Source organism: Phodopus roborovskii, unplaced genomic scaffold (assembly GCF_943737965.1).
Source record: "Phodopus roborovskii unplaced genomic scaffold, PHOROB, whole genome shotgun sequence".
In the NCBI taxonomy this organism is placed as follows: Eukaryota; Metazoa; Chordata; class Mammalia; order Rodentia; family Cricetidae; genus Phodopus; species Phodopus roborovskii.
Window position 1 is genome coordinate 896956 of NW_026126525.1, and position 23724 is coordinate 920679.

The 23724-nt window shown below is 37.6% G+C and overlaps 1 protein-coding gene across 1 annotated transcript in view; it reads left to right on the top strand.

Annotated features, from left to right (window-relative positions):
- Hfm1 (helicase for meiosis 1) overlaps positions 1–23724 on the top strand; it is a 61942-nt gene that overhangs the window by 26288 nt on the left and 11930 nt on the right. The window contains exons 19-32 of the mRNA XM_051198344.1: positions 415–495; positions 1939–2030; positions 3949–4055; positions 4140–4187; positions 6943–7040; positions 7121–7252; positions 11559–11644; positions 12180–12263; positions 12391–12548; positions 13921–14024; positions 14404–14550; positions 20749–20829; positions 21391–21506; positions 22989–23068. Coding sequence (XP_051054301.1) covers positions 415–495; positions 1939–2030; positions 3949–4055; positions 4140–4187; positions 6943–7040; positions 7121–7252; positions 11559–11644; positions 12180–12263; positions 12391–12548; positions 13921–14024; positions 14404–14550; positions 20749–20829; positions 21391–21506; positions 22989–23068 — 1414 coding nt within the window. The remainder of the gene's footprint in view (positions 1–414; positions 496–1938; positions 2031–3948; positions 4056–4139; positions 4188–6942; positions 7041–7120; positions 7253–11558; positions 11645–12179; positions 12264–12390; positions 12549–13920; positions 14025–14403; positions 14551–20748; positions 20830–21390; positions 21507–22988; positions 23069–23724) is intronic.

Consider the following 23724-nt stretch of genomic DNA (forward strand, 5'->3'; position numbering starts at 1 on the left):
AGACTGGTCTACAGGGTGAGTTCCAGGACAGCCAAGACTACACAGAGAAATCCCATCTTGAAAAACAAAGTTTAAAAGAAAAAAATTCATGATGGAGAACAGCTAGCAAAGCAGTTCCTTAGACCTGAAGCAAGCTATTCAGCTTCAAATATTTAGTTTCCTAATGTGTATATGAAATATTTTAATATCATTTCAAATGTTCCAAGTGCTGAGTGGTACTTAGCATATTAATTGAATGTTATATTTCAAGTTTTTTATGTGTATTGGTGTGGTTTTTTTCTTGCTTTTTAAGACTCCAATCCTTTCAGAACAGTTATGCCATAGCACACATCTTTAGCATATTTAATAGTAAATTTCTATTTTTTTCCTTCCTTATTTTACTGAACTTAAAGTGTGTTTTCTATACTTGAACAGAATTATGCTTGAAGAATCTGAAAGATTTATCATCACTAGACTTGATAAAGATGGATGAAGATGTTTATTTCAAACCAACAGGTACTTTTTCTTACGATGTCCATGAATTTAACGCTTTCTAAGGCTAAAATTTTGCATTATTATTACCCATTGATAACTAGATTAGCAGCAAGTAGCGTTTCCATTTTGTTTTCATACTTAGATTTTGGATTATTTTCTTCATGGTTTCTTCTCTAGATTGTTCTTTTCTTACCTTAGAACCTTCATTCCAATTAATAAACCTACCAAAATGAAATGTTTTTCTTAAGATTTTTTTTTATATCTTGTAGTAGGGAGGTACTTTATATTAATTCTTGAACAGATGGTGAAAGGACCATTTTAAAATATATTCCCAATAACCATATTCTTGTGGTCACACTGTTCTTTCAGACGCCCTCTTCCCGACAGACACATTGGGTTACCTGCATTCTCATTGCACACATGCAGCAGGCTGCTTGTTGGGACAGTGACTAGCTGGCCTTTTTATGAGGTTCTCAATGCCTATCACTCTGTTGACATGCCAAAAAATATTCCTTTCTTTGAGAGAATTTGTGGTTCATATATAATACTAGACATTCTCCTGAGACTAGGTATGACACTTCGTATGTTTGTAAGGACTGAATCTTTGAGGTGCTTTCGGACAACTGATAATTAGATCGTATAGCCTCTGAAATGAATTTCATCCCATCTCATCCCATCATCATCCCTGCTTTGCTCATCCCCCTCCTCCCAACCATCTGCTAATTAAGCAAAAAATATTGCTCAAGAATTGTAAGTGGTCCTGTTACTTTACAGATCTGATCCAAATTCTGAACTCCTTTGAATAGCCTTAAAAGCTCCTTGAGGTCCTGCTAGTTTATTATTCATCATGTCTTAGTTATAAAAATTAGGCACCATGTACTAAGCACTAGGCACTACCACCAAGTTCTGAGATTCATTAAGAAATACACACGTCATCTTCTAACATGTACTGAATGGAGACTTGTGCCAGGTCATCTGACTGGAACTCAGAGTCATCATCAAGCCATATACCTTTCCAAAGTATTCTAAAGATGTTCTTCTTAATTTTTCCACTTTGATAAGTAAATCTTCATTTTCCCAAGGTCATATTGGCTTTGTTTCCTCTCAGTCAAGTCATATTAGTCACTTTGTTTCAAACAAACTTTGTTTAAAACTCATTTTTCCTATTAGGTCATCCCATACTGACCGTACACCTAGGGTTAATTTCTTCTCTACTTCAGCTTGTATGTAAATATTATCATTCAAAGGATTTTGTTTTTTATCTTACCTGTGGTTTTATCTTCAGCCAACCTTTAAGGTCCATAGATTGTGTTTATATATCTTGGGGGTATCTTTGCTTAGGGGTCATTTCAAGCACACATGTCCATTGAGTAGATGTTAAGGAAATGCTTGTTTAACTATTTCTTAAAAAGCAAGTTGTATCACCTAATGTGGAATTGTTTATTTTTCCATCTTTTCTAACAGAGGCAGGAAGACTAATGGCTTGGTATTATATTACATTCGAGACAGTGAAGAAATTTTATGCAATCAGTGGAAAAGAAACTTTATCAGACTTAGTAAGTTTTCATTAGAAATTAATAATTGTAGGATAAAAATAATATTGGAGAGACAACTGATTTATATATCTCCTATAATTTAAAATTAAATTAGCAAAAGGAAAGTCACTTTAAGGGTTATGTCTCCCTTTGATCATGAGATAGGGAATATATCTCCTAAGAATACATCATCTTTTCATTTGTGTTTCCTATCAAATCTAAGAAAATATATATACAAATAGCTGTGGCTACTGTTTCACAACTTATAATTTCCTTGGTAATGACGATTACTTCAAGAGTGCTTTCCAAATATAATGTGTGAGAAATATTCCAAGAGAGTATAAGAGGATACGTTTGCAAAATCTGCCATGAATGAATGACAGCATGTTGCCATGGTGCCCTGTCTGCATCCCTCCCCCAAATCATTTGCCTAAGCCCAGCTGTAACAGTGGAAATAGAATGGTATTTGGTGGTCCAGAAAAAAAGAACTGATTTTGGAGAAAGAGAGACCAACATGTAGCACGAAAAATAAAAGAGCCAGAGACTGATATTGAGGTTCAAGCTTCAAGCTGAAGATCAGAGTAGTAAAGCAGCTAGCCACTAGCTCTTATTTTACCTCAGACCGAAATGTGATCCTGGCTCCACCAAAACTTAGACTGCTGCCTCTCCTCAGAGTGACTAGAGAATCTTGAGACTTCAATGTCTTCCTATCATAAATGTGGCTGGAGAATAAATGGAATAAATGCCTGATACTGAGACGTTGATCCAGTTTTACATACCTCCCTAATGCTGGGATTAAAAGCATGTGATCCCAGGTGCTGAGATCATCTTTGTGTGAAGTGTTTCTCTTTAGAACTGGATCAATCTTGTGTAGATCTGGGTGAACTCAAAGAAATCTGTCTATATCTCAAAGAAATCTGTCTACATCTTAATCCTGAGTCCTAGGATTAAAGGTGTACTACCACCTCCTAGAGTCTGGCTGCTGGGATTAAAGGTGTGTGTCTGGTTTCTATGACTTGTGGCTGATGCTACTTTCCTGAATCCTCAGGCAAACTTTAATAATAATAAATAAAATATTGCCACATCAATAAATAGATTGTGCTTTAAAATCAGCAGCAGGAACAGTTTTTCAGCTACAGCAATGAACAGACCACAGGCGTTGTGCTGGGAATGAAGAAATGCAGTGTCCCTTCCCTCTTTGCAGGAGACCTGAGTACAGAATAAGAGACTGGTAGAAGATATTCATTCTCAATTTTAAACCATGCACTTCTAATTATCAATTAGATATCACAATAAGATTACTATAGTAAAGACTGCACCGTAAAAAATCTGGGTATGGTTAAGGAGCCATGTGAGCAAACTTTGATGAAGTAAAAGGTTTGTAATTCCATGTAACTGTTACTCTTCTCTAAGAAGAGGTCAAGATTAACAAATTATTCAGTGTCAGTACATCTAGCTGAGTGTATCATGTGAAAGATTTAGAACTGTTAGTTCTATCTCCCAGAACCAGTCTACAAACCCAGATTTCTTAGTATTTAAAGCATCTGTCCATTACTAAGTTATTGGAATGGCAATTTGCAAACTTCAGAAGGATGAACAGTAGTAGCAACAGTAAGAAGAGCAGCATACACGGGGTGCCTCTCACTGCACTAAATAGAATACGTTTGACCTTGTTCATTGTCATCTTACTGGTATCATCCTAATGGCTGCTCACATTATATGTCACAATGTCTAGCATACAGAAGCTTCTAAGTGGTTGTTAGTGATTGAATATTAAAGAAGTAAGATGTATGAAGCTGTCTATATAGATTCTGCTTTGCAAATGAACAAAGCCAGGGTACTCCTGGGCAGCTTGAAAAATAAGGAAATTCAGAGGAAGGGAGTAAGAAAAAAGTATGAAATGTAATTTGTTAAATTGTCAAATGCTTAAATTTTATAGATTTCCATGATAGCCAGCTGCAATGAGTTTCTAGATGTGCAGCTGAGGATAAACGAGAAGAGAACTCTGAATACTTTAAACAAAGACCCAAACAAAATAGCCATCAGGTTAGAAATTACATATACTTTATTTAACTACAGGGCTGTTATTTAGTTAAATAATGAAAGTTCTCCATGTGTTTTTATTCACAGATTTCCCATGGAAGGGAGAATTAGAACAAGAGAAATGAAAGTAAACTGGTAATAAAAGTTTATTTTTTTTCATGTCCTAAAACACTGCCTACCCGTTCATGATTTTCACGGGTGAGGGTTTTCCTCTTACCCACCCCCTTTTTTGAGGTAAAGTCCCCATATAGTCCCAGCTGGTCTCAAAACCTACAGTTTTCTACGGTGGCCTCCCATGTGCCGGGGTTGCAGCCTCCCGTGTGCTGGGGTTGTTCGTGTGAGCAGCCATGCCCAGTTTCATCTTCGGTTTTAAAATGTATTTTCTGTAATGTAGAAAATAGCGTGTCTGTAGGAAACTAAGGAATCATAATGTATATGTGAGATTAACTTCCAAGAACTTTAGTTAAAATAAATTGTGAGTCTTGTAGTAGAGTGCTTGCCTGGGTGTGCACAAGGCCCTACCTTCAGCCCACTATTATGGACAGGAAGCAGAAGGGAGAGAGAAGGAGGGGAGGAAAGGCAGAGGTGTAAAGGAAGAGATGAAAGAACAAACTTTTAATTAGACAGATCACTTGTTGACGGTATGTTCTGGGGAGACAAAGAAGACGACAGAGAGCCTGTGCTTGTGCTTACCAGTGTCTTCCAAGTTAGCATGAGTGAAACAGGCATGAAAATAACTGTCAACACTAGCGCACAATTAGCAAATGCAGACTCAGTATTAATGGAATTCTAGGAGAGAAAAGTAGTAAAAGAAAATCCCCAAGCACATGAGTACACATATGAGCAGATAACTATTCTGTTAAGACTGGAGAGTTTATATAGAAGAATTACTGGATTTATAAACAGGCACACTGTCACCTCTGACTTGTGCTCAGTTTATAATCATAAATGCAAAGATTTACTTTTCTGTTATGAAAAGTGATTTCCTGGGTATTTAGGCCTTGATACTTAGATCTTTTGATTTAATTGACATGACTCAAGGTAAAAAGTTTGTTGTTTGTTCGTTTTGTTTATGTTTTTGTTTTGAGACTGAACCTTTCTATGTATCCTTGGCTGGTCTTGTACCTACAGAGAGCTGCTTGCCTCAGTCTCCCAAGTGCTAGAATAAAAGGTGTGTGCCACCAAGCCAGTTAATTCAGGAATCTTTTCTTCTTTAACTAGGGGAGATCATTCTTTAGGATAGTTTTCAACATCTTAGTCATTTTTGTCTCCCAGATACTCATAAAGCAGTCTTCTCGCTGCAATTCTTCATGCAAATCTAGGCTTGGAGAAGTTAATGTGGTTTATTAGCTATATTTCTGTAGCAATTCAGACACCTTCAGAGACCTTAGAAATCATATATATATGGCCCAGTCTTGTTATTGCCCAAATGAAATGGCATTCAGATAAGCAATGGCTTGGCTAAGTACCTTGTTACATGGGAAGCTAAGGCTACAACTAGAGCTCTTGACTTGGTGTTTTTCTGAGCATACTCAGTTGCATCAATTACTAAGTCAAATCAAGATTTTTTTCCCACAGACAGCTGTAGAATACTTTATTTGTATTTGAAGTACTTCTATCAACCCTGCCTTAAGTTAGACATGGGAGGCAATGAACTTAAAAGTTAGTGACTTTAATAATTAGTTTCACACATGTCATAATGTGTGAGTGTGTGTGTGTGTGTGTGTGTGTGTGTGTGTGTGTGTGTGTGTATTTCTAACTTTGTACATCTTACTTGAGTAGAGTATAGCCAAGGAAAGAGTGTGTATATGTGTGGTAATATCTTCTCCTAATTCGAAGTTTTTATACATGTGTTCAATAGATGCTCATGTCTAACTGTACCACTTGCTTTCTTACATCCCTTACTTTGCTGAATTTCAGATCTGTTCACTAAGTAGATGATAATTCTGTTATTTTTGAAATGTTGTACTGTAAGTTTCTAGACATTTAATCCCTCTATTTCACAGCTTTGGTTGCTAAACCTTCCCTCTTCAGCCCTAGTTACTTTCTTTAACTGGGGTATTTTGTTCAGTGGACTTCTGGGATATGACATGGAACTATACACAGACTAATTTTATAACCATTTTTACTAAAACCAATATGGTTTGGTATGTGGAAATTAGTCCTCACTGAATCAACATTTTATCCCAATTAATCCATATAATCACCCCGAGTTAGTCGTTACTTAACTGCCATGCACCTCCATTTCCTGAAATGGCAGGGGCACCACCTTGCTGGAGAGTCTGAGATTTCCTTTTCTACTGAAGACAACACAGGAAACTAAATTCATGTAGCATTGCTGTTTATGTTTTTCTTTGGAGACAGGGTCTCTCTGTGTAGCCCTGGATATCTTGTAGACCAGGCTGGCCTTGAACTCATAGAGATCCATCTCTCTCTACCTCCCTCCCTCCCACTCCTGCTTTATTGTTGCTGGTTATGATAGGGTTTCCAACATGAAAATATGATTTTGAGAAGTGTTCTATTTAATGATAAAATATGATTATTAAATGTAAATATTACTTTAAAAGCAATTTGCTCCAGTAATTTTACACATATCCTACATTTGTGTGTCTATTGATAGACAGCTTCACAAGGACCTTCATACAGCATTTAAAATCACCTCATCCAGTACACTTCATTCATTGTTTGCTAAAGATTTTTGAGACTTCTGAGACAGGGAGAAGTCGACTGAATAAAAAGTATAAAGAAGATGACAAGAACTGAACTTTTGAGGTTGGGAAAAGGAAGTCAAAAGATACAGACCAAAGCTCAGAAATCCTATGGAATACCTCAGTCAGTCATGTGTAGGTAGTCCTGTGCATGTGATCTTTAATGAGTTATGTTTTCCCAGTCTTATTCAGGCGCAACTGGGATGCATTCCTATACAAGATTTTACTTTGACACAAGATACTTCGAAGATTTTCAGAAATGGCTCACGAATTGCAAGATGTATGTTAGCTCACTAATGGATTTTCAACTTTCTTCCCAGCAAATTAATATACTATAATTAATATTGGAATTTTTTTTAGGGTTGTCAGACTTTGTGGCTTCCCAGGAAAAGAAGTTTGCTGTGCTTTTAAACAGTGTGATTTTAACTAAATGTTTTAAATGTAAGCTCTGGGAAAACTCTCGACATGTATCTAAACAGCTGGATAAAATTGGTAGGTACTCAAGACAGACAGGCTGTCATCGTCTGTAATTTCTTTTACATTTTACTATTAATAATATTATTTTATGATGATTATAGACTTTTAAGGAAAATATGCTTTTATAAAGTACTATACTTATATTTGAAAACCAGAGTTTTATTTGTTCCTGCTTCAATGATTACCTGTGAGAGAGGGTGGCTTCTGGGTAAAGGTGCTTGCTGCCAAATCCGATGACCCGAGTTCAGTTCTTCAAACCCACGTGGTACAAAGAGAGAGTCTGCTCCTCTGACCCCCACCTGTGTGTCTCACACTCACATATACAAACAAGTAAATAAACAAATGCAAAACAATCAATTATGCTGGGCAGGAGTGGTGCACTCCTTTAGTCCCAATACCTGGGAGGCAGAGGCAGGTGGATCTCAGAGAGTTCAAGGCCAGCCTGGTCTATAGAGTGAGTTCCAGGACAGCTCAGACAGTTACACATAGAAACCCTGTCCCAAAAAACCAAAACCCAAAACAAAACAAAACAACAATCAATTATTATAAACCAACTGAATAATTAAATCAAATGCAAAAATACATGAGAAATCTAATTTTGAAGTTCTCCTTTTGAAACTTGTTTTTATATTGACAGTGAACTTTGTTTTAGTAATTGGTTAACTGTGTGATATTTCTCTCACTTCTGTGACTAATAATTTACTGTGTCTTTAATGACAAGATATATAACTTTGAGGATCAGACCCAGGATCTCATGTACTCTAGAAAATTTTGCCATTTATTTGTATCCTGGTTATTTCTGTTTTAAGTAACAGCAGGATATTAGTGCTAAAATTAGCATTTCTGCAGGAAGGTTGTTCCTGACTTTCTGTTAGAACCCACTGTAAAATGCTACAATGTGCCAGTCATAAAAACTGGATCAGAGTGAAGAATTCTGGTGTTTTTCCAGTTTCTTATCTTGACTTTGTGACCCTACTTCCTAAATAAGTGATGTCATTAAAAAAAAAAAAAGTTATTATCCCAAGATTGACAGCCTCATTAGTTTTGTGATGTTATATGTGTCCTAGGGAGATTAAAATGTATATAATGGAAGCTGGGTGTGGGAGTGCACTCCTATAATCTGAGCATTGAGGATACAGGGGCCAAAGGACCGGGAGCTCAAGGCCAGCATTGATTATGTAGTAAGTTTAAGGACAGTCCGGGCTACTAAAACCTGAGACACTGTCTCAAAACCAACCAAAGGGCTGAGCAATGTGGTGCATGCCTTCAAACCTGTCACTCGTTAGAGGACAGCCAGGCCACACAGTAATCTTACCTCGAAAAACCTCAAAAAAAAAACAAAAAAAAAACAAAAAAAAAACAAAACCTAACCAAACTAAAACTTTATGTGCACATGCACACATACCCACCAATCACAGAAGAGAGTACCAGATACCTAGAGCTGGAGTTACAGGTGGTCATGAGCTGCCATGTGGGTGCTGGGAACCAAACTCAGGTCTCTAGAAGAGCAGTGCCTGCTTTTAACACTTAACATCCCTCTATCCACAGCTTTGTCATTTGAATGAAGGTCTCCATCTGACTTTTCTAATCCTTTTGTGAAACAAGCTCTTACTATAAAACTCTAGTTCATCTGTACCTTTACTCCATAGACCAGGCTGGCCTCTGATTCACAAAAATCTGCCTGCCTCTGCCTCTTCAGTGCTGGCATTAAAAGGGTGAGCTGCCATGCTCTGCAAGCCCTACTTTCTATGACATTCAAAGTCAAGGAGGGTGACAGAGAACCGGCCCAAAATCCCTGGGAACTAGGAGAATGATGGGATTACTTGGTGGCGTAAGATGGAAATAGAGTAGAATTTCCCATTGGGAGATTCTGGGCCTTAGCTACTTACCTCATTGCTGTGGCCAAATAACCGCCAACAGCAACTTGAGAAAGGAAGAATTTGTTTAGGCTCATGGTTTGATGGGATAAAAGCCATCACAGGGGCAAGGCATGGCAGCAGGTGTGTGGGGAATGTAGTGTGGCTACTCATGTTGTATCTACAATCAGGAAATGGTTGCACATTGCATCTGCTCACATTGTAGATGCTGGTGCCTCTTGTACTTGCTTCTCCCACCCCCCTTTTTTATTTAGTTCAGGATCCTGGCCTATGTGACAGGATCACTGCATACATTCAGAGTGGTCTTCCTTCTTCAGTTACACTTCTCTGGAATTATCCTTGTGGACAGGCCCATAGATGTGTTTCCTAGGTGGTTTTTTATTTCATTTTATTATTTTGTGTGTTTGGAGTGTTTTACTTGTATGTCTATCTGTGTACTATATACATTTTATGCCCCCTGGAGGACAGAAAAGGGTGCTGGATCCCCGGGAACTGGAATTACAGATGGTTGTGAGCAGCCAAGTGGGTGATGAGGATTGAAACCCCTGGAAGAGCCATTGTCCAGCTGCTCCTGGTATTTCTTAATCTAGTCAATACGGTGAAGATTACTGTCACACTGAAGTCCCAAACTAAATGTCTTAGTAATCTATAGAGGCAGGCACTCTAAACTGAGACAGGATATTCCATACAACATTTAGAAAACAGCATCTTTCTGAACGTTTTGAAATTAGTTAAATGACATCTAATAAGTTTTATTCTGCTTGTTACTCCTTTGGCTTTCTGGAGAACTGTTAGCCTGGGTATCTGTTGTATTCTGTCTTTCCAGATTGAGAAACAGTAGTGTCTTTTCACACATGACTCAGTACCATGAACATAAAAGAGAAAGTAGTGCTGAAAATCAAGTCTAAGAGAAACAAGGAATACGGAAGAGTTGTTTATACTAGAAAGTGTGACCAAGAAAGTTAGAGTAAGGGTTGAGTCTGTCACACTTCATCATTAATGCTTACTTCAGATAAGTAAGGACTTGTTTGGAATCACACAATTCTTAAAGTACCTTTTAAGCACGGTTTGTATAAGCTTATCATAAAACATATGGATTTAAAAATATAGGTTCTGAAAGTATAAACAAATGAAGTAGTCCAAAAATAAAATGAACTTAATGTCTTTAGGGAACAAAATAAAAGCAAATGTGACTGGAGAGCACTTAGTAAGAGGAGAGGGACAAGAAATTAGATGGAAGTGGTTTGGCTAGGTCAAGCCGTACAGTTAAGAGAATTTAGCTACAGAGGCAAAGTTGAAACTTCACTCTAAATACATCAAGTTCTGGGCAGAGACATAAGCCGTTACTATCTAGGCTAGGTACACAGACAGTGGCCTTTATTTTTTAAGACAGAACTGCTCAGCGAGTCACAGCTTCATGAACACTCCTATCTTGAATCATGTGGCTTTTGTTTAAAATTCAGGGATGAGTCTATCAATGTTTGCCATATAAAGAAATGAATGTTAAGGGATTGTAAATACCAGAGGCTGTCTTTTCTTTAAATTGCATTTATTTATGTATTTGTGTATGTGAGTGTGGGGTTTACACACACCACACTGCATGTGTGGAGGTCAGAGGACAACTTGATGGAGTCAGTTCTCTCCTTCTGCCATGTGGATCCCAGGGATCAAACTGAGGCCAGCAGGCTTGGCGGTGAGCCCTTCTCACCACTGAGGTGACCGTGTCTGAAGAATGAGTATGGGAATTTCCCTAGAAGAGTTGAAAATTTAGGTAAGGACATAGGGGTGCCATACTTTACATTCAGTAAAACTGAGGGCCGAGTCATTATGTAGACCAGAAAGATTTTGTTTCTTTTACAAAATATATAAATTATATTAAAAGTCTGAATATTAAAAATAAGACATTGGAAGCTATGAACTTTTAAGAAAAGAAGTAATTTGTCTTGCATTTCTGGACGGGCATGACATTGCCGTCTGATTCTCACTGGCGAGGGGCTTGTAGTGGATGGTGTCAAAATGGCAGGGTGTGCATGTGGGAGAGGTGACATGGAAAGACAGGAATCAAAGGCTGGGGAGATGCCTGCCTGGAACCTGCTTGCTGTGTACAGCCCCACCCAGTTCCAGTACATTAGTTTAAGTTCACAAAGCAGGGCAGAGCCCCCCCCCCCCCAGTGACACCCTCCACTTGCTCAGGCCTGCCGCATACCACAGTGCACAAACCACAACAACAGCATATCTGACCGAATGCTTTTAAAGGGATTAATTAATTAGCAGTTAGTTTTTGCAGCCCTGGGGATTATTGACACTAGTGTCATACAAATGCTAGGTAAGTGCTCTACCACCAAGTACACACACAGCTTTAAAATTGTTTATTAATGTAGTTACTTAAGTTTTGATTTCATTATAAAATGGCTTATAATTACTCTTTGGTTAATTTTCCACAGGCATATCATTGTCAAATGCCATGGTAAATGCAGGTTTGACTTCTTTTAAAAAAATAGAAGAAGCAAATGCAAGAGAAATTGAACTGGTATGTAGTATTCTCTGGTCCCAATGTTACTGAACTGTATTTACATCCCAAACCCCACTGTTATTCCATTCTATTAAAACTATTTATTTGCATGTGGGAGATGGCTCTGTCAGTAAAGTACATGTTACATAAGCCTGAGGATCCAAGTTCAGAGCTCAGTGCCCACGTCAAAAACTGAACCTAGAAGCACCTGTAACTCCAGCTCTTAGGAGGTGGAAACAGGAAGACCCGAGACTTACTCTCATGTTTTAGAGGAGTCAGTGGGCACCAGGTACCATGAGACTCTGTATCCTAAAAACAAAGGTGATGAGCCATGGAGGACCCCTGGTCTCCTCACATTTGTGCAGACACTTGATATGTATGAGCATGACCAATTACATCATACACACACTAATATTTTCTTCTTCATAGTCATAAGTATTTCAATTGCAGATGTTTGGGGTGATAAACCTAATTAAACTTGTGACTTCTAAGAAATACTTTAATAAGAGTCTTAAGTGTTTAGGTTAGAGTATGATGATATAAATATGTTTAGATTTTAAGTAGACACCCACCTTTCGGGACCCAGATAAAAGAAGCTGTGATGTATCTACCAAAGTATGGACTTGAAGTAGAGCAGGTGAGTGTCCTCTTTCTTAAATATTCTTCTGTTCTTCAAAACCAATGCTTTCCAGGACTACAGTTGGAGATGAGTAGGGAAAGTAAGACTATTTTAAAGCATTTTATACTTGTTATTGTTTTTGAAGATTGCAAGATACAGTGATGCCAAGGCGGAAATACTAGTGACCATTCTATTAAGAAACTTTGAACAGCTGCAAACTAAGAGAACAGCACCAGACTCTCACTATACTACCTTAATCATAGGTGATGCAGATAATCAAGTCATTTTTAAGCACAAAATTATGTAAGTAATTATGAAATACCTACTAGATTTTATTTTTAAGTATATTGAACTTGAACTTTTAAGTATACAATACAATAATTAGATCACATCATCAATTAAATTACAATTCCCTGATGTAATAATGGGGCACGTTTCCCACTTGTATGTTAAGGAAGTGTAACACTAACTTTAGGTGTGTTGCTTTAGGTCATTCTATTTAGAACTAGATGAAGAAATTATAAAATCTGCCACCATGGAGGGATTTATAACAAGAAACAGATGGTCTCTGGGGCACTTCTGATGTTGCTGATTTTCTTCTTTTATGGCCTTAATCTTTGAAAACAGTCTTCTACTCAACTCAAAATATATCTTCTGCCTACAGAGTCTATCTCCAAATTAACATGTACACAGCTACTGTAATTCCATTGAAGGATACAGTCAATCAGATCAACCATATAAGGAAGAGCCCCTCCATATGCCTAGTTCTCTAGTGTGGCTTTTGTAATTTTTACTTCAATGTTTTCTATATATCATTTTTTTCCCTCATAATGCCATAACTAAACTCTTTTGTGATTGCTAGTTCTTTTTAAGTACTTAGTACTTAGTAGACCCAAAATGCTGAATTACTTAATATTTGTATGAAATAGGTGGTATCTTAATTCACATTTTGTAGAGGAAAAAATTGAAACAGAGGTTCATGTCAGCATCACGTAGCTAGTTAATAGCAAAGTCTAGATTGACCCTGCCATTCTCACACTCATTGTATTACTACAGTGCTAAGTTAGGAATGCAGAAACTACACAGGGATCTGCTAATTGTCAGGATACAGGAGGATCCTGAGGAGGATGCTCTTCCCACAGCACTGCTCTCCTGCAGCTAGCCCTGGCACACTTAGGGAGAACACCCCATTGCACTAATCCTTATTCCTGAGCACCATGGGAATGGACTAAGCTCAATATTTTTTTTCTTGTTCTATGTGTCAATATTAAATACAAACTATTTAAAACTCAATTTAAATGATTGTTGAACTTGTGCAAACCACATTAAGGAAGTAACTTGTGTCTTATTAATAACAACTGTATATTTCTGTTTGGGATCAACTACTACTAAAATAGTTACTTCCATTGTCCTGTGTGGTCGCTCATGCCAATATTCCCAGTGCTGGGAGGTGAAGGCAAGAGGACCAGTAGTTCAATCATTCTCATTTCTTAGCAGGTTTGAGGAGCAAACAACAAACAGACAAAAATTTCATTGACACTAATTCTTCTTCCTCACAATTTGGTGAAAGTAGTTTTCAGTAGTTGTTTACTACTATTGAAGATCATTCTTGAAATAAATATATTATTTCATTTAGGGTTTGGATCATGTTAAATTTTACATTACTGTTTTTCAGGGATTCTGTTTTGTTAAAAAGTGGAAATTGGACTAAGAAAATTGATGTGAAGAGAGCTCTGATATCTGAAGATCTTAGCATAAATCTAATTAGTTCTGATTATGGTAAGTTTGTTGAAGTAATAAAGATATCAATACAAAAATGTGACAGCATTTAAATATTTCCTTTATGTTAGCTGGTACAGAAAAATAGTAAAAATAATATACTTACTATGAATAAACATTAAGGGAAATTATGTTATATATTTAGATAACATAATGCAATTTTGTTCATTTATTGAACTTTGTTTTCTAAGATAAATTTCAATTATAGAATTTTTTAAAGTTATTAAAATAGATGTATATGTTTTCATTTATCATATTTTAATTTTCTGTACTATCTCTAGTGCTACAATAATAAGATATATAAAATGAAATAAATAGCCTCATGCAAAGACTTAATATGGTTTTAATAAACATTTGCATGCATCTTTTCTCTTTCCAGTTGGTTTTGATATTCAGCAGAAATTTACAGTCTTTTATCTAGGTGCCAGGAGGTCTGTAAATCAAACAGTTATGCAAGGAAGATTAGAAACAGACATTTCTCATCCTAAGTACTCAAATAGAGCTATTGTAGCAGGATCCAGTCAAGGTAAATATCACTATTAATTTCTGCTTCTGTAAAACATCAGTATGGCATGGGAAGAGTGTTACTACATGATAGCTTCACTCAAATTGTTGATCTCTGGAATTGTATATTTAGGCTTCAGATATATAATATATAGTAGGAATTATCTCTTATAGTTAATATTTTTAGTTGGACAATGAATTATTTGATTAGTTTTTATATACATCACCCTTTTTCATATATATTTCACTTTGTGGACCATTCTCTGAAGAGGTGGGAATGGTGATGTGTGGGAATCCACAGACTTGATGAAGCAGACCACAGTGAAAATGAATTTAACTTTTTATTATGAGTAATTTTAAACATAATACAGACATGTATAACGAACTCCTAGATACTCAGTAGCCACCTTAAACAAGAATCAACTCACAGCTTTTACTATGTACCTAGTACCTTGTTTGTTTTCTCCTTTTATAATCTGAAGCAAACACCAGATAGCACACCATTTCCATGTAAACGTTTCATTGTAAGTTTGTAATGGTAAAGATTTTTAAAGTTATATTTTACACATAAAAATTAATGCCATCTATTACTGAGGCAATGTTCAAATTACTCTCTCATAGTTATATAAGGAATATACCCTCTTGATATTACCTAGGTGTACCAGATTGGCTCCTGAATCCTTTGGCTTGCCAATAGTTATTTCAACAGTTCTCTTGCTATGCCACAATAAGGGGGACCTATGTGAATCACAGGAAGTTTGTAGTGGAACTTGTTACTGTATCCAATAGACAGAGCTAAGCTAACAATGGGACTGCTGGCACACACAAGCTAAAGCAATTTAGGCTAAGTCAGAAATACAGAAAATCCTTAAAAGAATAGTACATCCAGAGGAATAAGAAAGATAGTTTTACCCACTAGAACATAGGAAAGAATACATTTCATATGAGCACAAACAAGCATTTAGGGAGCTGGGAGAGAATTAATCTTGTCTAACACAGCAAACCATCAAGTATCCAATGCTGTCAGGAGAAAGAGGAAAAGTTAGCAATAAATCAGCCAACCAGAACAACAACCAGTAGAATCATTAGTAATAGCAAACCCTTCACTAATTGGAGTGCTTTAAAATAAAACAAATTATATAGCTGAAAAAATAGCTCAGTGGTTAAGAACACTAGCTGTCTTCCAGAGGACCAGGGTTCAATTCCCAGCACCCACCTGGCAGTTCACAATTGTCTTTGACTGTAGTTCCAGGGTACCCGATACCATCACATAGACATACCTGCAGGCAAAACACCAATGTACATAAATTAAAAATTTTTAAATTATGGAAAGAATAAAAAATAAAACAGCAGAAACCATCATCAGCACCTTGAATGAAATGCCCTTCACTTACCAATGAAAATACATAGCCTGTCCTATGTTGTTTCCTGTTGCTAACCAAAAGCAACCCAGGCAAGGAAGGTTTTATTGGCTTACAGGTTATGATCCATTATCTAGGAGAAGCATGCAGAAACTTGAGGCAGGAACCTGTAGACAGGAACTAAAGCGAAAGCAATGGAGGAACTCTGAGTACTGGTTTGTCGCCTAGATTTCCACAGAGTTACCTTTTTTATATATCTCAGACTTAACTGCCCAAGACTGATACTTCCCACAGTGGGCTTGGCCCTATCATCAACTCTCAATCAAGAAAATGTTCCCGCTTACATTCTTTCAGTCCACTCTGATAGAGACAGTTTCTCAACTGAGATATTTCTCTTCCCAGGTTATGTTAAGTTGACAACTAAGATAGCCATCACAAGGAGGACTAAATAGATTTTTAAAAATAATTCAATTATCTCTTGTCTCCCAAGAAACTCACATAACTAGAAAAGACAACCAGAAATTTAAAGAGTCACAGGTTAAAAGTAAACTTACCAAGCAAATTGAAGCCACAAACAGGTTGGATTCATGATTCCCATACTAATAAGTAGACTTCAAATCAAAACTACTCAGAAAATATTAACCACATATTAATAAAGGGAACCATTCATCAAGAGGATATAACCACTGCAAATATTTATGTACTGGATCTTGGGGTCCACAATTTCATGAAATAGACAGTAACAACATTAACCAAAGGTCACATAGGTCCTTACACAATAGTAGGAGACTTCAACAACTCTCATATCTACAGAGGCCTTTCAAGCTAAAACACTCAGCAAAGGAAGGAACCTAAGAACAAATTATATCAACTGGGGAGCTCACAGAATTCCTGTCAGCCTTCTAGGCCACAGTTAAGATCTGCCTAGGGGAGCACAGGCACACACACTGTCCTTGTGCACCATCTTGTGGCTGTGTTTCAAAATGCAGCATTCAAAAGTCTTCCATTAAGAGGCTTTATGAGTAAAACAAGGCATTTATTTCCTCCTAGTCATGGCATCTTTCTCTAAGTGAATTACATGAACCCTTTGAGGGAGAATCAACACCGCTAAAATAACTCAGGAGTTGGAACAGCTGAGAGACAGGGCTCTGGAAGTTGATTATGAGCTAAGAGTCCCCTGTTTTCTATGTATTAAGCCTGTTTTTGAGCGGCCACTCTGCATCTGCTATGAGTTAGGGCCTTACATGCACAGGAGATATATATTAGGAAGACAACTAAGGATAACCAGGTAGTTGGGGAGCAAGACTAGGCACAGAGAAGTCAAATCTGAGGTTAGATGTACACACTGGATACAAAGCAAAACAGAGACCAAGAAACAGATAAAGAAACAATCTAGGAGCCTAGAGTCAAATGAGTGCTCTAAAAAGAGAAAAAAAAATCAGAGGAAAAAGTTGAGAAAAATTTGAGACCTACCATGAGATATAAATCTGCCCACCAGAAAAAGCACCTCCTGTTAGGATGGAAGAAAGAAAATCTACTTATGAGGCATAATTACAGCTTTTCCAAAGACCACAAGGATCAGGAGAGGAGTAAGAGTGCTTGCTGCCAAGCCTGAGGACTCAAATTTGATCCCTGGGATCCACAAGAGGAAAGAACCAACCAGGGCAAATTGTCCTCTGTCCAACCCCCCCCCCCCCACACACACACGCCTACCTAAAAAAAGAAGGCTGTTTTTTTTTTTTTTTTTTTTTTTTGTAAAATTTTGTTTTGTTTTTTGAAACAGGGTTTCATATGTAGCCCTGGCTGTCCTAGAACTGGCTTTGTAGATCAGGCTGGCCTTGAACTCGGAGGTGTCTGATTTTGCCTCCCGAGTGCTGGGATTAGAGGCATGTGCCACCACATCTGGTCTTAACACTTTTTATTTTGAAAGTAGATTTTAAAGTTAGTAGTCATCTGTCTTATCCAGAAGATGGGGATGTTCCATTATTTTTGTGGTTCTTGGGCATTCTTATCTCTAGTTTCAGAAATAATTCCACAGAAGTCTTACAGGTCTTCCACTGTGGTCACAGAAGCTTTATCTGAGTGTTGTTTGTATTTTCAGAATCAGGTTTAGTTGAGAACACTGTGGTGTAACTACTTTCAAATGCCAGGGACTTGTTAATTTTATTATTATTACTCTGTCAGTGGCTGTATGTGATGGTTATTCTTCACTGTGAATTTGACTGGATTTACATTCACCTAGGAAACACATTTCTGGTTCCAGAGAAGCATATTTCTCTGTGTTTGGGTATGTGCACATGAATGCAGGTGCCCACAGAGGCCAGAGGCAGAGTCTGCAAGGAGCCAGGATTACCAGCAGCTGTGAGTGGCTACCTGTGGCTTCTGTGAACTGAACCTGAGTCCTCTGCAAAGGCCAGGAGTGGTTTTAACCCCTGAGCTTTCTATCTCTCTGGTTGTCAGATGCTTTGTTACAAGACACATAATTGATATTCTGTCAGACAGACTTTGTTGCTGTGACACCTGAAACAATTTAACAGAGGAAGGATTTCTTTCAGCTTTAGTACATGCTGGCTGGCTGCAATGATTCTGTGTCTTGTAGTGAGGTAGCACACCATGGGGAAAGGGTGTGGTCGAACAGAGCTGCTCACCCTGTGGCATCAAAAACAGAAAGGAGCAAGTAAGAGCCAGAGATGAGATAGGTCCTTTAAAATCATTCCTCCAGCAAGCTAATAGAGCTATATCCCACCTCCTAACACCCACCATTCTATAATGGCATTGGATTATAAAACCATGGGTGGAGTAGGCCACTGAGGAAAGCAAGAGCCCCTAGGCATCAGTCACATTTCTCAGTTGTTCTCTGCAATCAGGGACAAACACCTGGGACTTTGGGGGACCTTTTATACCCAAACCATAATAGTGCCTAGCATATCTACCTTCTTGGTCCTCAGAGAGACCAGACATCTGCCTTTGTAGTGAAAAGCCTCATCTGTTTATATATAAACATCTGGGGGCTGGAGAGGTGGCTCAGTGGTTAGGAGTACTGGCTGTTCTTCCAGAGGATCTGGGTTCAATTCCCAGCACCTCCATGAAAATTCACAACTGCCTATAACTCCTCCTCCAGGGGATCTGGCACTTTCACACAGACATACATGCAGGCAAAATATCAATGCATATAAAACAAATATATAATAAAAATAAAGCTCATTTTTAAAACAGATATAAATATCTAGTTGTGCCCTAACTTGAAAAAGATTGGTTGAACAATGATACTGAAAATAAAAAGGCCAAGGAAGGTTGTAAAGGTCTTCATAGCTGTTCAGTTTTTCCACATCGCTTAAAATTTGTGTTCCAGCAAAAGCAAGTGGGTTTTTGTTTCTACAATCTGTAGTTTACTGTCTTTGATTATTGTGACCTCTATCTGGAATATCTTCTCCTTGCTCCCTTCCCATGTCCAGATTCTGCCTATCCTATAAGGAGAATTAAAATATTCTCCCCTTCTCAATGTTACTAATCAGAACATAGTAAATGTGATAGGCCTGTAATTCTGTTTGGGGAACTGAGGCAGGAGGGTCGTGAGTTCAAGGCCAGTGTAGGGAGTAGAGTGCCTATTTAGCACACACAGAGCCCTAGACTCAGTCCCTAGTACTCTTAACAACAACAAAAAACCCAAACAACAACAACAAAAAACCCAGAAAACCCACATATAGGTGAACATCATATACATATGTAATATACTAATAAATTGTGTATTTGGATACATTGGTTATAGTTTAGAGCCATCAATCTGGAAGCATTTTTTCCCTTCTTTAAATTCTTATAGCAAATTTTATGTCCCTAAAGTATTTATAACTCACTAAACATTTATGTCCTATTTACTAACTAGTCAGTGTGCCATTATAGTGCTGTGAGATTTACTGTTTCCAAATGCTCAGCCTTGAGTATGAAACAACGTTTTAAATCCCTGTAACTGGAGTTTCTTGTCTGCCAGGTCCTGCCACTCTTCTCAGCCCCAAATAAGCATGGAGATGCTATATTAATTATTAACTGTTGGCTAATAGCTAGGGCTTCTTACTGGCTACCTCTGTCTTAATTATTAACCCATTTCTATTAATCTATGTATTTCTATGTGGTCTTGACTTACCAGAGAATGCCAGAACCTGTTACTCCTTTGGCAGCTACATGGAGTCTCTCTGAGGTCTCTCTTTGCCTACCTTTCCCAGAATTCTTGTCTCCTAGTCCCACCTGTCTTCCTGCCTCTATTGGCCAAACAGTGTTTTATTTATCAACCAGTAAGAGAAACATATACATCAGGACATTCCTCCATCAAATCCCATCTTCATTCTTGCTTCTATAAGGGCAAAATTTGTTGCTGATATTCTGCTGTATTGGTTATATTTCTAGTAGAGAAACTGAAAGCAGTTTATAGGTAGCTATACGTTCCATATGAAAAGCTGGGATGGGGCTAACAATGGGAAGAGTGTGTGTAACAAGTATGGTTTTTCCGCCCGCCGCCTGGTCTTGTCCAGCCACCTCCCCAGCCCCAATTAACACACAGAGACTCTGTATTTGATATAATTCTGTTGGCCAGGTACTAGTTTCTTATCGGCTAGCTCTGTCTTAAGTATTAACCCATTTCTATGTATTTCCACGTGGTCTTCTTACCGGGGAAAGGGGCCAGCGTCTCGTCTCCCCAGTCTCTCCATGCTGACCCCTTACTCCTTACAGAGTGTGCTACTAGAAATACCTTTTTCATGTTCTTGCTACTACCTAGGGGAAAAAAGAGTGAATCAAAAGTACTTGTATAAAATGTATAATACTAGATGTAATAACAAATGTATTTCTTTCTCACATTAATTTAGGAATGGCTACCTGCAAAAAACCTGGGAACCGGGAATGCAATCATCATTGTAAAAATAAACACACATGTGGACATGACTGCTGTGAGTTCTGTCAAGATTATTTCAAAACTGAAATGTCCTTGGTGAATATGGGCTGGAGAGATGGCACAGTGGCTATGTACTGCTTTTGCATAGGACCTGAGTTCAGTTTCTATCACCCACAGTTATCTACAGCTTCAGTTACAGGGGCTCTAACACTCTCCTCTGACCTCTGAGGGCACCTGCACTCATACACACATGTGTAACATATATAACTAAGAATAAAAATAAATGTCTTGAGCAAATAATAATGATATGCTAATTTTCTACATATGATATTTATATCATTCAACTTAAAACTCTACAGATAGTTTTTCCTTTGTGGTATAGAAGAACAATATGAAAAAAATAAACATTAGATTTGACATTTAGTTTTTTTTTTAAACACTGCCAAAAATGTAATACCAAAAAATTCTAAAATTTCACTGGCTATCTATTATCTAGTACTTGGGAGGCTGAGGCAGGAGGATTGTGTGTTGAAGACCAGATTGAGCTGCATAACAAGTTCCTGTGTCACTTAAAAAGCTAAACATCAAGAAGAGACTCTACAATTTCTTTTAATAGGTAAAATCGGAGTTCCACAAAAGGCAGAAGTTAAAGAGTCAGCAATGTCTTCATATTTGTCTGACTTAAAAAGCAGAGATGCCGTCTCGTCTCTTCCTCCAGTTAAACGACTCAAGGTTAGCTTTAATAGCATTTATCCTTTGCTCTGCAATTAAATGGATGCAAATGTCACTTGTCCTGTGCATCACTGAGGTGGGTAGATATATACAATGCTTTTTAAAGTTATTTACCAACTTGACTAGGAATATGATCATTATTTATAATCAATCTATAAATCTATTTTTGGAACATAACTGCCCAGCCCTTTCCTCACCTTCGTCTAGGGATCATTTAAGCCAGAGAACTAGAAAAAGAGGAGTCTGAGCTTGACTTAGCTCAACAACAGTTGGAACTAGACTGCCTTGCCCTGTCTTGGCTTTGAGCTGGACTGGGTTGAAAATTCTGAAATTATTTAGATTCTTGTCCCTCAGTATGTGAAAGAACAAGAGCTTTCCTTAAGCTGAAGTCATCACACCCTAGAAAAGCCTTTTTGTGGGCTTTTATGCAATGACAGAGTTCATTGAGGCTAAATAAAGGGAATATTAGGAAATAAAGAGAATATGAGATTTAAAGTGATCATCACATGTCTTCTGAGAATATAATTTGGGGCTCTGGTGGTGGAGGCGTATGTCTTTAATTCCAGCACTCAGAAAGCAGAGGCAGGCAGAGCTCTTGAGTTTGAGGCCAGCCTGGTCTACAGAGCCAGTGCCAGGACAGCTTCCAAAGCTACACACAGAGAAACCCTGTCTCAAAACAAAACAAAATAAAGTTCTGGGTTTAGGGCTGAGAATAGTAGAGTGCTCAATGGTTTAGTGCTAGCCTAGAGAATATGTATTAGTACTTTTTTCTTAATGTGATTAAACATGACCAAGGTTTATGGTTCCAGAGGGTAAGATTGATTATGGTGGGGAGGTGTGGTAGCAAGAAGTAGGCATGGTGGCTAGAGTAGAAGCTAAGAGCTCACATCTTGAACCACAAGCATAAAGTAGAGAGAGCAACTTCCTCTAGTGACCTATTCCTCCAGCAAGGCCATACTGGGTAACCTTCTCAGACAGTACCACTAGCTAGGGGCCAAGTATTCAAATACATAAGCCTGAGGGGATCATTCTCATTTGAATCCTGAGTCTGGTTTCCAAATACCACCACCACAATAAAGTAAGATTTCCATATAAAGACGTCAGAGAGGCAGTTGGCTATAACTGGAAATCAGAAGGCAAACTGAAGTAGAAACACAGACTTGAGAGTCATCCACAGAATGATGATAACCGAAGCCATAGAGGCCAAAAGATCTTTTTCTGAAAAATCACAAACAGAGCAAGAAGAGAAGCCACATCAAAACAAAACAAAAATAAAAAGCAAACGAAAACCATGAAAACTGTCTATATTTGAGAAGGGTCTAAGAAGAATATTTGAGTTGAGAACTAGCCCGACACTCTCTTAGTTCATTGATCTCTGGACTTTATTTACCAGCTGTAACTTTACTATTTGGTTTATTTGTGAAAATGATAAATGATAGTTGAACTTGGAATAGCTTTTCTTTTTTTTTTTTTAATTAACAGATACAGATGAACAAATCTCAACATGTGGACCTTAAGGAGTTTGGTTTTACTCCAAGGCCTTCCCTTTCCAGTATATCAAGGTACAAATATAATGTTAATATCTAAGATAAAGTATTTATTTAAATGTTGTCCTTCAGATGGCCACTTATTCAAGGGAAGTTAGTCACTGATTACTCAATGAAAATCACAATAATCATTTAGTTTCATTATATAAGAACACTATCATGTTGACTTCAGTGTCTCCTATGTTACCATTCCTTGGATCTCCTCTTCACTGGGAAACTATCCATCCCTTATGTCATCCCCTGGTTCTCTGCTTTCTAAGAGACAGGAGACACTGTGCTTTATGAGAAAGCCTGTGTTTGTAGGGTCAGTTTAATCTTTCCCTGCAGGTGCTCATTCCATACCAATAATACCTTAGGGTTGAAAAGTACTTTATAATTTGAAATTTTGCTTGTGCAATATATCTTTTGACCTTCATAACAACATAGCTCATAGAATAACTTTAACTTATGTTTTTATAGTATTTATTTACTGGTTGATGCTTTGAGACATCATCTTAGTATGTAGCCCAGACTGGTTTTGAATTCATTGTGTAGTCTAGACTGGTCTCAAATTCATAATCCTATTGTCTTCCCTCTCAGGTACTGATTCTATTAATGGTATACCTCAATATGTGATGTTTATCTCATTTTATTAATGGCAAAGCATACCTCATATATTCCCAGTTAATAAG